This window comes from Cuculus canorus, chromosome 1 (assembly GCF_017976375.1).
Source record: "Cuculus canorus isolate bCucCan1 chromosome 1, bCucCan1.pri, whole genome shotgun sequence".
NCBI lineage: Eukaryota > Metazoa > Chordata > Aves > Cuculiformes > Cuculidae > Cuculus > Cuculus canorus.
Genome location: NC_071401.1, coordinates 192,093,963 through 192,110,692, shown reverse-complemented (window position 1 = coordinate 192,110,692; position 16,730 = coordinate 192,093,963). Strand labels below are relative to the sequence as shown.

General features: G+C 42.4%; 1 protein-coding gene and 1 long non-coding RNA gene across 4 annotated transcripts in view; one reads left to right on the top strand and one right to left on the bottom strand.

The window, feature by feature from the left end:
• Positions 1 to 696: 696 nt before the first annotated feature.
• On the bottom strand, positions 697 to 14,344 carry LOC128850948 (uncharacterized). The gene is made up of 3 exons (XR_008448214.1): positions 14,208 to 14,344; positions 13,177 to 13,256; positions 697 to 12,623 (listed from the first exon to the last, which is right to left on the bottom strand). It is a non-coding gene; the product is annotated as an uncharacterized LOC128850948 (long non-coding RNA).
• Positions 14,345 to 14,736: 392 nt separating this feature from the next.
• CPNE8 (copine 8) overlaps positions 14,737 to 16,730 on the top strand; it is a 90,086-nt gene continuing 88,092 nt past the window's right edge. The window contains exon 1 of one of the 3 annotated variants that reach the window (XM_054056479.1): positions 14,737 to 15,313. In XM_054056479.1, coding sequence (XP_053912454.1) covers positions 15,174 to 15,313 — 140 coding nt within the window. In that variant the 5' untranslated portion in view covers positions 14,737 to 15,173. The remainder of the gene's footprint in view (positions 15,314 to 16,730) is intronic. The other 2 variants (XM_054056480.1, XM_054056477.1) reach the window with 2 other exon arrangements.

Here is a 16,730-nt window from a genome sequence, read left to right as displayed (position 1 = left end):
GAGAGAGGGCAGTTTTGTTTGCTGTAAATTGCTTCTCAGTCAATCCCTTCAAAGTTTCTATTATTTAAACTTGTGTGCGAAAAATATTGTTTGTCAGTGAGGAAAAATTTTCATATTATAGAATAATTTGGGTCGGAAGAGACCTTAAAGATCATCTAGTTCCAAGCCCCTGTGATGGGCAGGGATACTTCCCACTGGATAAAGCTGCCCAAGGCCCCATCCAACCTAGCCTCGAGTCTGGTCTTAAGTGCCATTAATTTAAATGCATTAATTTACTTCCCTTGAGTTTCAGGCTGACATTCAGACATTCATCCTAAGGCTCCTTGGAAATAGCATCTGCTGCTTGTGGCCAGTCCCTGCTTGAGGGAAGGGCTACAAAATGCCCGCCTTCTCCTAATCTACAGGACTATAAACTCTTTACAGCTGTTATTCACCTCGTCTCCAATTCCATACTGGACATGTCACTCTCTAAAACAGAGCTCCATATATTATGTGCAGAATCTGTGTATTTGCGTCTTATGAGGCATGTGTTTGCATTTAAGTACATTGCACCATTATTCCAGGGAACACAATTTACCATGAAATTACAATCACTTGATAGAACTACTTTATTCATTATTAGTGATCTCCATTCTGTTTTATTTTTGAAGTTTTCCAGTAAATGATAAATATGTTGAATAGAACTGATCCCGCGACATGCCGTTATAAATGCTCTCTGGAATTACTTTCTGAGTCATAATCTTTTTAGCATATGCTGCATTCATTTTGTATAGTGCTAATTTTTAATCAACACATCATTTGGTGAGAAATTATATCGAATCCTTTCGTAAAATCTAGATGTATTACATTGCATTGTCTCCATTCACTGACTTTATCAATAGAGGTAATTATCTGGCATTATTTATTTTCTGTGTGCTCTCTGTTGCCCATCCTCTGCAGTTATCTTTAAAAATCCACATGTTGAACCTTAGCCTAATTTAATCTCTTTGAGGCAGGAACAATTCCAGTGTTAAGACAGTGCAGAACACAAAGGGAATTCAGAGAACTACTAATAATAGCTGTATGCTGACTATTCTTCAGGTCTCTGCTGTGATCTAGTTGTTTCACATTTATTACGTTGCTTTAGTCAGGACAGAAATTTAAGTACCAAGTCCAGAAAAGGACTTTGGTACCTAAAGTTATATCTTGAAGTATCCATATTATAGGATTCTGCCCTCATGATGAATTGTAAAGCCTATGGTAGAAGTCCACGCCTCTTAAATGGAACATATATAAATAAAGACACTGAGAAAAGAAAGCTATTTAAAATTAGCCTCTTAAGAAAAACTGAAAACAAGGCTGTATTTGAGATCTCACCACTCTCCATGACAGATGAATTTTTCCACGTCAGTTCACTACCCCAGAATATTTATTCTTTTAGAAAGAGATTAAGATTCACTGTATTCCTGTAAACCATGAAAAACATTCTTCTCTCCTGTCTTTGGCATACAGGAGAAGCGGTTTGAGCACTGAGACAGATCCATTTTGTTCCTGAGTCTGGAAGTTCCAATTCACATCTTATGTTGTGACATCAAACTGCCTTGAAAGAGACAAGCAGCAGCTGCATATGCTGCTCTTTTTGGAAAAGGAATGTAAGCTTCTAAAGAAGAAGGGGTCTTAGAGACAGTCAGGTTGACTTCCTAGGAAGATGTGTTCCCCTGAAAACTAACAGCCGTTAAAAAAATGGATGTGTGTCTACCACCTAGTACTAAACCATAATTTTTCTATGGACAGCAGCAAGTTGTTATTTTGTATAGAATGACCTATTTGTGACCCTGACAGAATGGTGCAGTGCAGAGGAGCATCTGCTTGGTGTGATAGCAGAGGACCTGCAGGTGGGGACAGGATGCAAGGGGGAGAAGCAGGAGCAGAGGCTAACAAAAGGGGTCTCAGGATGCCCCCAAGGACCCCAGTGCTGTAGAGAGGTCTCCAGTGTTGGTAAAGAACTGCAGGCAGGGAGCTCGGTGAAGCCAAAAGAGCTGTAAGAGCAGGTCTCAAGCAGATGTAATAAACATCATACAGAGGAAATTTGGACATAATGGAGTTGCAGAGCAATGAAGAAGGAGCAAGGTGTACGAATGTGTTGGAAAGGTAGCTCAGGCGGGGGTCCTGAGAGTGGGGAGGAAGAAGCCATCAACATCATACTCCTCCTTCCAGTAAAGAAAGGGAAGAAACTTCATCATGAACATCACAGTTCTCCTGGCAAAGGGCATGGGACAGTGGTGGTTTGCTGCTATCTCCATCTTCCTCTCTAGCAATACTGGCACCATCAGCTACAGGACGAAAAATGGAAGCCTAAGAGAGAGCCCCAAAGCAGAGGTAGATACTAGGAAGGTTTTGTACAAGTTCTAACTCTGTTATTAATGTCTCTGTGTATTAAACAGATAATTTGTACTGTGGTAGATAGTATTATTGTGATAAGACTAATCTTAGTAAGGGTCATATTGTAATTAAGATTTTCATTAGACTAACTATAAATTCTTGGCTTCCCATATAAAGTGTGTTTTCTTTCCTGCCCATAACAATTTTTTGAATGAAATACTGGCCTCAGAATTCACTTTCATGCAGTAGCCATGGTCAGCAACAGTGGCAACATAAGCAATTACCACACCATAGTTTAATTTATTAAATTTTATCTTTATTTTTATCTGAGCAAATAATTCTTAAGCGATATTTTTTTCTGTAGTCATAGTTTCACATAGTTAGCCAAATAACTTTTACAACTGTAAACTCTGCAGCAAAAATTATCTTTATAAACGAGAAACTGTCCCCTTTTGTTGGGATGCTTTTTATACATATCTAATCTATTCCTCAATATGAGAAACAGATCATGAAACTATTACTTTCAGTGTGATTGTAAATAAAGTGGATGCGTTCTGTTAACACCAAGAAAGAAGTAGTGTCAAAGATATAGGACACAACTAGTTAAAACCTGAACAATTCTGCAGCTGTAAAGGAGATATTTATGTTTCAAAAGTCTGCACTCTCAAAGGGGTAGGGGAATTTGAGAGTTAAAGAAATGAGAAGGAGATGAGAATTAAAGAAACCTGGATATTTTCCATTTGTTCAATAGAACTACTCTTACTATTTTTTCATTTGCATTGCAGACTGAAGAGGAGAAACACTATGAAAAAAGCCTTTGATGAATATCCAATGTGTAATACTTGCATTTCTCACCCTATCTGTCTTCCTTCACTACAAAAGAAGAATCAATTAAATTAATTAGATTTAGATGGCAAATGTCTTTAACAAGCTTATTTTGGGAAGCAACTATAAAAAAATAGCATATTTCAAGTGAGCTTTCAAAGATAAACTGAAAGGGTATTATTAGAAATACAGTTTCAGACAATATAAAGAATAAGGTAAAGGTAAAGTGCAAAGATTCACTGCATAGTGAAATACATATCTGAGTTTTGGAGAGTAATTAAAATAGACTCTCGTGCTGTGTTTACTTTATAGGAAAACCAAAGGCCACGGAGCAGACACAAGGTCATCATGCTGAAGGTGGTTATGGCTTGTCTTCTACAGCCCAAGAGACTTTATTACTATATTAAGTTCACAGACTGGTTAGGAAGGTGCACCAAGGCTGATATTAAGACCAATGCTACATTCTGCCTATGGTTTGGACTTCTTCTGAATGAACTAAAAATGAATAGTTTAGTTAGAAAGAACATACAGAGATAATTTTTGTACTGACTAATATTTGTTTCTTTACCATACTGTGTTGTGCTCTGAAAAGGTACTACTGGAAACAGAAAATACGATCAGGTATCACAGCTGGGGTCAGGGTTAGGTTTTCAGCATATACAGCACTGATCTGCTCTGCAGCCTAGAGCATCAGGCCAGCAGAAGCCTCATGGGTTTCAGTGCAGACAAATGCAAAGCCCTGCACTGGGAATGGATAAGCCTAGGCATGGATCCAGAATGGGGTCTGAGTGGCTGGATAGCAGCTCTGCAGCAAAATTCTTGGCAGACAACAAGCTGAATATGAGTAAGCAGGGCACCCTGGCAGCCATGAAGGTTAACACCACCTTGGGTGCGTGAGCAGTAGCATAGCCAGCAGGCAACAGCAGTGATTTTTTTCCCCTGGGTCACATCTGGGTACAGTACTGTAACCCCTGCTATAAGATAGTCAAGCCACAGAGACACCAGTGCAGGATCATCAAGATGATTAGGGGGCTGATGATTAGAACATATTAAGTAAGAAGAGCAGAGGGAGCTCTCCTTGTGTAGTCTGAAGATGAGAAGTCCAAGGAGTCTAACGGCTGTCTTCCATTACTAAAGTGGAGCTATCTGGTAGCATGAGAGATGCTACAAGCTGTAGCAAGGGAAATCCTAATTGGATATAGGGGAAAAAACTACAACTGGTTAAACACTGGAACGGGACATCTGGTCATCCCCGCCTCAGAGAGTTTTGAACCACAGCTGAACAAAGCCCTCAGTAACTTGAACTAGCTTTGAAGCTAGCCATGCTCAGAGCAGCAGGACTAGATGAAAAATGGAGAATTAATCCTATAATTCTTTGATAAAAACTGCAGGTTTTCATGTGTTAGACAATGTGAAATGGTGCTTTCCCTGCTAAGCTAGCTACCATGCTGAGATGGCCTCATGACACATAGCTGTGTTTAAGGTTTGTGTTAGATTTATAGTTGGACAACCATCTACAGCAGTAAGTAAAACATTAATAAAAGTTACCGAGTTTAAAAAGTTGGATTAAATTAAGTTTTAGATAACAACAAGTAAGTAATTTGTATCATTAAGATTCTCTACCTGGATGCACAAGGCTAAACATAGATGTTAGAACTTCAGAAGCATAGAATAATTAGGTAAAACACATTTTTAATTTGGAAAGGGATGATAAAATAGCATAACTCCTAAAATTTCCTTGCCATACTGAGTTTCTGTGATATGAGTGGCTTCTCAGTCATTGTCAAGCCAAGGCAAGTGTTAGTCTTGCTGACAGTAAATTTGGGATAACAGATGAAGCAGAGAAAAGAATGGGGAGTTACAGTTCAACTATAGCTGAGTGTGACCCTTTCTGATACACAGTTCATGATCCAGTTCTTGGGATCTAGTTGGCACCCAGGAGAATGCTTGTGTTGGGAGTCTGTTTCTACAAGATGCCAGGTATTAGAGCAATTGAATTCTGTACTGAATTCATAGTCGGGTTCTTGGAATTAGGCATGCCGTGAGGCTAAAACTCGACTGAGGGTCAGGATTAACACATCTTCACCCATTATGTATAAGGAATTTATCCTTGCATTAGGAACCCAACCTTGATCTTTATGAAGCTTAATACTGAAGCATGTATAATATTCTTCCAAAAAGGTTTTAAAAACTAGAAAGTTTTTTAAAATACGAACTTTTAAAGTGCCTTGCCTCATTAAAGGGTTATTTATGTTTCTTGGGAAAGACATAAACAGGACTAAAAATATACTTTGCAATCAGTCTTCTTCTAAATTTACTATATAACTCTACATAGCTACACTAATTATATCACCATGAAAAGATACTCCAAAACTGTAAAATTACTAAGGATCTGAAGTTAATAGTTAAAGTGTAATATTAACTTGTACCAAATTTAATGTTAAACTCAAGAGGGTTAATTGGTTCATTGTTCATTTGTATTCTGTCAAGTTCCTATAAGTATGAATTTGGCCTAGGCTGCTTAATTTCCTGCAATGACTGAGATATCCAATATGTTTAAGAATAATTCTTCAAATTTTTCTTAGTCATGCAAAGTAAAATTAATTTACCAGTTTTAAAGCTACTAAACAAGCAAATTTAATTTGTGTTTTACAGTTTATGGCTGAATTCTATATCAAATATGTAAATACAAAATGCAGAACCACTATTCAAGGAAGTGATTTTTTTTTTTAATTTCAGGGAGGTTTGTGTTTACCTCTGAGGAAATTTCAGAATGCAGCCATTTTAACATCTGCCATTTAATTCTCCTTTACATTTGAGTTGGTTTTTTTTTGGTTTGTTTTTGGGTTTTCTTTTCTCACAAAAACCCATGAAGTGTTCATGAAGTTACTTTCTCATGAAAGTAACTTTGAAAAAGGCTGATTGTGCTGTCAAGTAGCCAGCAACTTTTTGCAGAATAAATTTAACACAACTGTGCTATGGTTACCTAAATAGTAGGATAATTTTCATAGAATTCTTGCTACTGTGGCTGTGGAATATATGCTGCTAGTATCTGGCAATTGCCCCACACTAATTAGTTCTTTATTTTTGAGGATGAATGTTTATTCCACAGTTGGATAACTAATGTGTATGAAGTCACTTTAGGAAAAAAAATATTTTTATTAGGATGCAAGACCTTTCTGAAAAGAAGAGGAAACAAAACGGTCTCTTTTATTAGGTACAGAACTAGAACACCTGACAGCCATCAGCACAGTTCAGACTATGGTACTGATGCAGTTCAATCTTTCACATTCTGTTAAGTAGCAGAATCAAATTTACCTCCCATTTAAGAAATATTATGCAATTCCAGGTGGTACTCTAAGACTGAAAATAATTAATGGATCAGGTCTCATTTGAATAATTTGAAGACATGAATAAATAAATTGAGACAGCAGAATGCAACATGTGAGAAAACGGAAATATCATACCTGTACTTTTCACACAGACAAAGCAACAGTACAATAAATCCTCCAAACTCAGAAAATGCTATGTGTCAGCTTACACCTCACTTAAATCAGGAAGGCTGCTGCTGCCCAACGCTACAGATATGAACTCAAGCATATGGTTAAATCCATTTCCACATTAGTGCCACAGTCATTCTGGAAGATGGTCAAACTCGTTACATTATTTGGGCTACAAATTTTCAGCCTCATTAAAACACTAATTGTTTAAATGTTGCCATGAAATGAGAAAAATCTGATGGACAGTGTTCCTGAAAGACAATCCACATGCTGTCAGCTGTTTAAGGTATTACAATGTCACTGAAAATATATAAAATTTAAATTCATGAATGATGGAATAAACGAGGATTGAAAAAGAAATATTTTTTAAAAAACACTTTCCCAATCATGAAGCTTCCATGAAAGAAAAAGAAACAATTCACTGAAGTTCTCATTTCTTCTCTAGATATTTTAGTGAGTTGCTAAATGTCACTACTATAAGTCATACTGCCTTCATTAATAACACAAAACCAGCCTATATCGTCAATTACTCTTTGGTAACTGGGACTGTCATTATAAAATCCAATCAAAATAAATGCTGTAAAGTTGGAAAGTTTTGTTCGTAGATATAGATGAGTCACAAGTGATTCAAATCAGCTTCTTGGGGAGTTAGTGTATTCATTTGGAGCTTGCTTCTGGTAAATGGGCAGAAAAAGAAGACTTTGGCATGCAACAACTCTAATTCTTCAAAACATCTTGCGTACAAGGATCTCCTTTCGCTGCAGGAGCCTTCCAGCTGCGTACACGATAGCCAGGCTTCCAGCCACACCAAGATGCAGAGCAACCAAGACCACCGCACAGTTTCTTCCCTGCCCAGAAACCTAGTGTCTGCGCCCTGGGAGAAAACTATAGAACCTGTAGAACCCATTCATACTGAGTAGCTCAGAAAATTACATTTACTCTACAGTGATAAACTTTCTTTGAGAACTTACTGCTGGAGGCCTTTCCTGGAGGCGAAAGACAAAGTGATGTAACAGATTACAGCCCACTTTGCCTGACTGAGCATCTGACCTTAAAGCTCCCATTGAGGATTAATGATTGATAATTCTGTAAGTGGATGTTGTTAAATATATTCCTAGTATTTCAGTTACTCCTGCTTTAGTCCTTGTAGGTTGAGACATAAAATGAATTGCAGAAGCCACATCAACATCATACATGATACCGATAGTGTCTGTGATCCACTCAGAAAGTCTTTCAGCTGAGAAATAGAAGACGATTTATATCCTCTCACAATTTCACAAATGGACTTCAAAATCAAGCACAGCTTTCAAAATGAATTTGAGACAGCGATTCACTGTATGACTGGCTGCATGAAAAATAGTACTTGGGGGGGGGGGGGAACGGGGGACATGGGACCTGACAACATGCTGAGATTTCATTTATCTTTGCAGGAATACAAAAACACCCACCACTCCTTTTCAAAATGCTGAAGCAACAGACATGGTATAGGCACATATGGTGACATTTTTTTTTTAAATTCCACTATCTTTGCTTACACTGACAAATTTGTGAAATAAACTGTTAAAAAGTAATTGACAGAAATGTTTGGGTTTCTTCTTGCTGGCTATTTAGAATATACAGTGTTACCCTGACTCTACTGGGATCCATCTGGGAAACAAATGAGACATGAACCCAACAAATCATTCAGATTATATACTTATATGAATGCAAGTGTGTGACTACTGATAGGCAGTGGATTCAACACTTAGCCTGATTATTCTATGCACCCCCACTGTGCACACATTTGTATGAACATTTACGGGTAGGTAATAGATCAGCAGCTGGTGCTCCCTGATGCAATTTGTGGTGGAGTCTACACTCAAAATCTACACTCAAAGATTAAAATCTGTACTTGTTTTGGCAGAGGTACTGATACATTCTATGACGTAAGCAGTGTAAACTGAATTTTCCTCTATGGTATTTGGAAATGAAATCATGTGCTTGAAAAATGAAAGGTAGAACCTGACTAATTGACAAGGATAATTCAGTTGTAACACTTTGGGTATTGATGCTTTAGGGTTCAGAATTGCTGTAATATTTTTTTTCCTGAAAGAACCAAGTTTGACTTTAGTGGCAATGAAGAAAATAACTAGAAAACATACCTATTTCCTGTAGGTCTAAATCTGCTAATTTATTATGAATTAGCTAATTCACAAAGCAAGTTTTACATACAAAGACTTTGCCTCCAAAGCCCTGTTTCTAATGGTGGCAGTAATTTTATAAGCACCCTGGAAGAAGGCTGAGAGAAAAGATGTGGGTAGAGATTAAGCAGAGAAAGAAACTCTGAAGTATATTATTTCTAAAAGACTAGTAATACTCACAAATTTCCTGCAAATCATAGAAATTTTTCATAGAAAAATGGAAGGTCTAGAGGTGAGTGGGCATGCCAGGAAAGGATAGAAAAAACTAATTCAAATCTTCACAGGTAGTCCAGGAACATGGAAAGTAACTGAAGAGGAAGAAGTAGATTTCCTCTTCTGAAATTAAGATACTTTCCTGAAATGCTCATCTGATTTTGTGGTGAACACGCTGAGGTTTCATTCTGAGGCTGTCCGATGCTATGTTCATTCAAAGGAAAATCCTCAATTTTTATTTAGACTTCTGTGAGCAGATAATTTTGGCCACCACTCTTGCTGCCATACTAAACATTCTTAATCCAGCAGCACCTGCAATTGCTGCCATGATCTAGTCATGACTTGTCTATCTAGAAAAATGGCTTTAACTGTACCCTTACATTTTTCTGGCAATCCATTCATAAATTAAATGTCTGGCCTGTGACACAGTTGAAGGTGAATTAATAATACTTCTTCATTCAAAAAGACCTAATCAGTTTTATTCGCTTTACTTTCAAATGAAGCCTGAACTGTAATCTGTCTTCGTTAAATGCAAAAACTGGTATTCTCAAGTCACATGCTTAGAACTTGAGATCCACGCTACATGCTTCCCCCTGAGACGAGAGCCAGAAAAAGTGCTCAGTAGATCTGAAATTACTCTGCCCATAAATGTAGAAACCTTACTATGTAGTATTAAATGTTAGATTTGAAATGGATTCCATGACACCTCCTAGATGACTCTGAGAGTACTCAAGGGGGTCTTTGCCGTTTTGAAGAGCTCTGGAACAAACTGAAAACTGTGACAGGAACCGATGCTAACACCACTTAATTTGGAATGGCTGTGCCAATCCTATGGAAGAATTCTTTGGATGATAGTTAACACAGCCAGTTGTGGTGTAGATAATACAGTCAGATGGGAATATTTGTTGGATAGCTATCCTTTGGAGAGAGAAAGTGGTATTTATACTTTCTGATTTTATTCTGCATGGAATTGGTGGAGAGGTATACAAACACATTAGTAACTTTGTACCAAAACTACAGAAATGGTGAAATTGTTACTTGTCTCTGCACTGATGACTCACTAACTTTCTCACGATTCTGCCATGGTGAAAAGGTGCTCTTTTCTCCCTCAAACAGCAAGGATATGTTTCAAAGGCTTTGAAACACAGGACTAGATACTTTTTACTGAAGAATGTAGTCTCCCTGACATCTGTGAGGATGCAGACATAAGCCCTTGAAAAACTTGCATTTAAAGAGAAAATTGTGAAGGAGTGGAGATTTCTTCTTTATGTCTAACCTCTGAGTCAGACACATCCTTTAGGCTTTAATGTCACAAAAACAGAGCTTCATCAGTATTTGTGTGCTTTGAAAGTGGATTACAAAATCATGGAGTTCTAGGAGATAATTCATACTAGGAGAATAAAAGCACTAAACATACCCATCAATATGTTGTATCACGGACAATTTTTAAAGCCTATGGTCTGGATTCAGCCACACTGCTTGCTGGTAATTCCAGTAATGATGGTGGTTCCACTTGCCCAAGCAAATGCTAAATTCCTTGTCTTCGTTCAACAGATTAAAACAACCAGCAGTAGTAAAGTAAGAGGAAGCTCAGTATAGTAATCAAAGGCAGGAAAGAAAGATATAACAATTTTCACACTGTGGGATGTATTAGGATGTTGGCATTGTTTCAGCTATCGGTGTGGTTCAGTTAACAGTAAGTCACAGCTAACTTCACTTCACTCTTCAGGCTCTTGAAAGAAACAGTTTGACAGCAGCCAGGATAAAAAGATGGTATTTACTGGATGTTAATGAAGACAATTACTGAACAAATATTTGAGGAAGAACCAGGGAACATGGTATATTCATCACAAATTCAGACTTAGTAAGCAGTACTTTGGTTGTTACGAGAATGGTATTGTGTTATAGTTGCAGTTAATTTGTTCTAATAACACTGAAGCTCCATTTTAAGCTCATGCCTATACTCACCCACATAATCTTTCAAATCTACAGAAGAATAGATGCAGCTTCCAGTTCCTTAACTTCCTTACAGAATAGTTTGTGTTGGTTTTGTGGTAGATTGTTTTTTTTTTTTTTTTAAGGAGTGCAAAGACTGAATCATTTAACTTCATCTCTTGAGATGTCTAATTAATGATCTACAAGGCAGAAAGCTGAGGGGGTGGAGGGGAGTAATCAATGTTTCCTGTGACATTCCAGTTCAATTATACTGCTGAAATGTGGAAGCACCGATGTTGTAAAGCAGTCATTCAGTGTTACAAATTATGGCTATTCTGGAATATGTAGTTTGTTCATAGTTTATGCAGTAATTACTGCAAGCTTATCCCTCATTCCTTAAACTAGGTTTCACAGGTTGAAACAAGTTATGTAGATATCTGATAATTAGCAACAGCTTACAATAATAAAGTAACAATCACAAAAGAAAGCAAGGAAAATATATCCACTTTCCACTGCAGAATTTTCAGAGTCAATGATCTCATTCAAATGTCAGCATAGCACACACATCACATAGCCCTGATATTTCTTTTGCACTGTGATCTGATAGTTATTTTGTATGTAAATTCCAGATACTGTCCTAGCACTTAGGCATTGTTCCAGTCCCCACACCTCAATACCATTTAAGAATGAATTAATACAAGGTGCCTCTCTGGAATTATAATAAAGTATATTTAGTCCCGTTGGTATATAAATTTTAACTATCCTTTGTTTCAGTTTTTAGTTTCTTTCTTTCCTATATAAATCACTCTCGCTGCTTGACAACTATATATTTACTCTAAGCCAAAACATTAGAAGACAAAATAGCTGTGTCTTTATAACCATTATGAGAGAAGATGGATATCTCCCCAGCAACACTAAAGACTTGAATTTACTTAACTCCTCTGTTATTTTCATAGGATGCTCCATTTATGGAACCACCAATAGCCACCTATATCAATTTTTTCAAGCAAAATAAAATGTTAAGATTAGATAATGTAAAAACGATCAGACTAAACCACCACCTAACTCAAAGCAGTGGGTTAGTAGGGAATAATATAAGATTATACCACAGTTGCATGATATACTTTTAAGTTAACCATGCCTATAGTTTTTATAATAGCTATATTATTATATCATATATATTATATTATTATATATCATAGCTATTATAATAACTTCATGCCTTTTAGTTATTCATGTCACACCCTGTGACATAATCCACTGATTATATTTAGATTTTTACAGTAGATTATAAAAGAGGGAGGAACAGTATCATAAAGCTAAAAAAGAGTTTTATTTTTTTTCTTGAAAACTGTCCTTCAGTTTTTAGTCATATGATACCTTATTTGTTCTCAGCATCAGCCTCTCAAGACACCAGTGGTCCTTCACCCATTCCTTCACACTGCTGTAAAGACAAAGATAATAGTGAAATAAATTCACCTTTGTTGGTTTTTTTAGCAATTTCAGCTGTAGGCTTACTGGTTTGGCTGCCTGCAGACACACCCATGGTTGCTTGGCTGTACTGAGAACTCCAAACAGGCTGGTTTAAGAGGAAATACTTTTGTGATACCTGATGAGAAATAAAGAAAAGAAAACTCAGGTGATACGTTCCCGAAAACAGAGGCCGAAGATTAGAAGCAGGGTGTGAAGTTAGAAGGCTGTGAATAGAAATATCAGTGATATCTTCTGTGAGCTTCTGCCACTGAAGTTGTTTCAGACATGCGAGGCACACAAGGAGTATACGTGCTGTAAATAAGACCACACTACTGTCTTCTGCATTCCCGCTGCTTAGTCCATTGGCTAGGAGCTAACCAGGGGCCTACATTCAAGTTCACCATTCATCAGTATTTTGATGTACTACCTGAGATCATACATGGAACTTGAATTATACCAACAAGAATTTAGAAATTAAATTAAAATATAAATGTACTCAGACAAAGTTTTTTCCTTTAGATTTACATTTGGGTTTTTATAAATAAAAACTCCATTGTTTCTATGTGTAGAACCATAAACAGCGTAGTAGAGCACTTTTGTACACAGTTTGAGGTGTTATCCTATGATCTTTGACCTGCCCTACGTATTGTGCAACTACAGAGACGGCATTTAATTTGTTCATGCCCTACCTTCCCTTACGTGACATGGGGATGGCAGCATTTCCAAGTCTCATCAAACTGCTCTGGCGTCAAACGAATATCAGGGACTCCTTAGATGCCACAATAGAAATTAAATACATGAGAAATAAGATAATGGAACTGTTATGATTATTGTGAATTTATGAACACGTACAGTTCGACTGAATTAGTGTTTTTTTCAAAAAAGGGCTTGCTCACATACATGAGAGGGTGAAATTCACGTTTTTCAGAGTGTCACTTAATGCATATTAATAACCAAGATAAAACCACGTCTTTCCTTTGAGTCTCTTGTAATAATTATTGTTCTTTTACAGGGGCAATTAACATTAATGTGTCCTTCTCTAGGTTTGTTTTTTCCAGCAGGCAGCTCCATGCAGAGCAGCAGTGCTGGGGCAGTGTCAGGGCGGCCCCATGCACTGCCACTGCGCCCTTCACTGCCACTGCACCCCACACTGCCACTGCGCCCTGCACCTCACAGCACCCCTCATCACCACCATGCCCCACACTGCATCCCACACCGCCACCGCGCCCTGCACCTCACAGCACCCCGTACCACCACCATGCCCCACACTGTGCCCCACACCGCCACCGCGCCCTGCACCTCACAGCACCCCTCACCACCACCATGCCCCACACTGTGCCCCACACCGCCACCACGCCCTGCACCTCACAGCACCCCTTACCACCACCATGCCCCACACTGTGCCCCACACCGCCACCGCGCCCTGCACCTCACAGCACCCCTTACCACCACCATGCCCCACACTGTGCCCCACACCGCCACCACGCCCTGCACCTCACAGCATCCCTTACCACCACCATGCCCCACACTGTGCCCCACACCGCCACCGCACCCTGCACCTCACAGCACCCCTCACCATCACTGTGCCCCACCCTGCACTCCGCATCAGCACCATGCCCCGCACCTCACCGCGCCCCACATCGTGCTCCGCACTGCCAGTGCGCCCATCTCCCTGTGCCCCGCACTGTCACCACGTCCCACACCGCACCCCACACCTCACCTCGCCACCACTCTCCAGCCTGCACCTTACCACGCTCCACGCTGCACCCCGCACCTCACCGCGTCCTCCACCGTGCTCCGCCCCGTGCCTCACACCTCACCCCTCACCGCACCGCCAGTGCGCTCCGCACCTCACCGCGCCCGCCCCGCGCTGTCACTCCACCCCGTGCCTCACACCTCACCACGCTCCATGCTGCACCCCGCCCCGCCCCTGTGCTCCGCACCTCATCGCGCCCCGCCCCTCACCTCACCGCGACCGGCCCCGCCCCCGCGCTCCGCCTTGCAGCTTACCACGACCCTCACCTCGCTTCGCACCTCCACCGCGCCCGTCCCGCCCTCGACGCCGCACCTCACCGCGCCGCCAGTGCGCCCCGCCCCGCTGCATCTCACCACGCTCCACACCGCACCGCACCCCGCGCCGCGCCTCGCACCTCGCCCCGCTCCGCAACACGCCCGCCATCGCGCCTCACCCCAACCCGCACCGTCCGTGGTGCAGCCGTTCTGCCGCCCCCTGGCGGCGCAGGGCCGCCGTGCCCTGTCACTCCGCGGCCGCTGCCCGGGCTGTCACGGCGCTCGGTGCCGGCGCGCGTTCGCCGCTGCGGGCAGGGAGAACGCGGGGCGCTCGAGTTGGGGATGCGAGCGGCCGGGAGTTACTCTGGGCTCGCTCACAAACGAGGACGGAGGGGATTCGGGAGTTTCCCCGCAGGGACCGAGAGGGGAACAGAGCGGGGAGGCGCGGGAGCGACGGGGCTGGGCTCCGCCGGGACCCTCCCCCGCTCCGGTGCCGCGTCCCCCGCGCGGAGTGGGGACGGGCGGCGGGACGGGCGCGCGCGGGCGGTGACGTCACGGCCCCGCTCTGCCGGCCGCGCTGCCCCCGGGGCCGGGGCTCCGCGGCGCGGAGGCTGCTTGGCGCCGCCTCTTCCCCTCCCTCCCCGCCGGCCTCTTCTCTCCCTCCCCGCGGTGCCCCATGTTCGGGCTGGAGAAGCCGGCGGGGCCGCAGAAGCTGGGCAGGAGCGGTGGGTTCCCGAACATGGCGTCCGTGGGGGATTTTAACGTGCTAAGCTCCAGCATCCCGGCCACCAAGGTGGAGCTCTCCGTGTCCTGCAGGTACGGCTCGAGGGCGGCGGAGGGGAGCGATTCCGGGACGGGGACCCCGGAGCGGGGAGGACAGCGGGCACGTGCCCGGCGCGGTGCGAGGCGCTTTTCCTGTCTCCGTTCGGAGCGCGGTGTCCGGCACGGGGAAGTTGCCAATGCTTCGAGAGCTCGGAAGAGACGCGGAGTCGGCTGCCAGCCCGCTGCCCGGGGAGCGCCTGCCTCCCCGAGCCCTTCCTGAGCCGCTCCCGCACGGAGGAGCCGCTCCCGCACGGAGGAGCCGCTCCCGCACGGAGGAGCCGCTCCCGCACGGAGGAGCCGCTCCCGCACGGAGGAGCCGCTCCCGCACGGAGGAGCCGCTCCCGCACGGAGGAGCCGCTCCCGCACGGAGGAGCCGCTGCCCCGAGCCGCTCCCGCACGGAGGAGCCGAACGGAGAGGAGCAGCAGCCGCGGCGCTGGGTTCTCTAGCGGGGATTTAACTTCTTGAGCCGTCCCGAGTGCCGCGGGTGGGGACAGGGAAAACCCCATCCGGAGGCTGGGCTGTGTAGCGCTTTCTCGCAAAACTATTACGAAACCGGGCGTGTCACATTTTATCGGAACGCTGCTGCCCGTAAATTACCGAAATGCCAGCGCGTAGCGCCAGACCTGACGTGTGCGGTTCTTGCTCCTCGACATTTGTTGCTCGCGGTTTGTGTATCGCTATTTCAAAAATGCTGCGTTCTCCCTTAACGCACGGAGATTTTCCCGTTAGAGGTCTGCAAATGTTTTCGTTTGTGAGATTTTTACCTTCATACAATTTCCTTAAATATTTCCCAATAGTTGTCGAGCAGTAGTTGTTTTCACCGACAGAGCTGGTAGCTTCTAGCGGATAATTTGAACTGTTAGTGTTGTTTCTGTCGGGAAATGAGAAGCAAAGTTTGTGCCCCGGTCCTTTTCTCTATTTTCTGACGTAGCTGCCCGGGAATCGCTGCTGCTGTTACCACCGCTGCTCCGAGGACACCGCGGCAGCGCTTTTATCTCAGCTTGTCAGACCGCTCCCTCGCTCCCGTTAGTAAGGAAAGTGTGTGTTTTGATGTTTTATCGAGGGTGCATTTCAAAGGAAGGCTGAGACGATGAGAGAGATAGTAAGATTGATTTCGGAACGTTCAGACAGTCACTAAGTTGACCTATGAAGACACTGCCTGGCTGTGCAAAGTTCACTGGCAGCAGCCACAGAACACCCTGGTCCCATGAAAGGCGTGCTGCTATGTGTGGACACAATCCAGAACTTTTTGTATTATTTTAGGCTCTTCAAATAATCTGTCACAGTTACAGATGTGAGAACATTGGTGATGGATTTGACCCAGTTCACTTACAGTGGGAGTTTTTTTTATACCAGGTAGTGTTTGTTTATACTGACTAATGTTTTCTTCAAACCTTAGTTTTGTAAAGA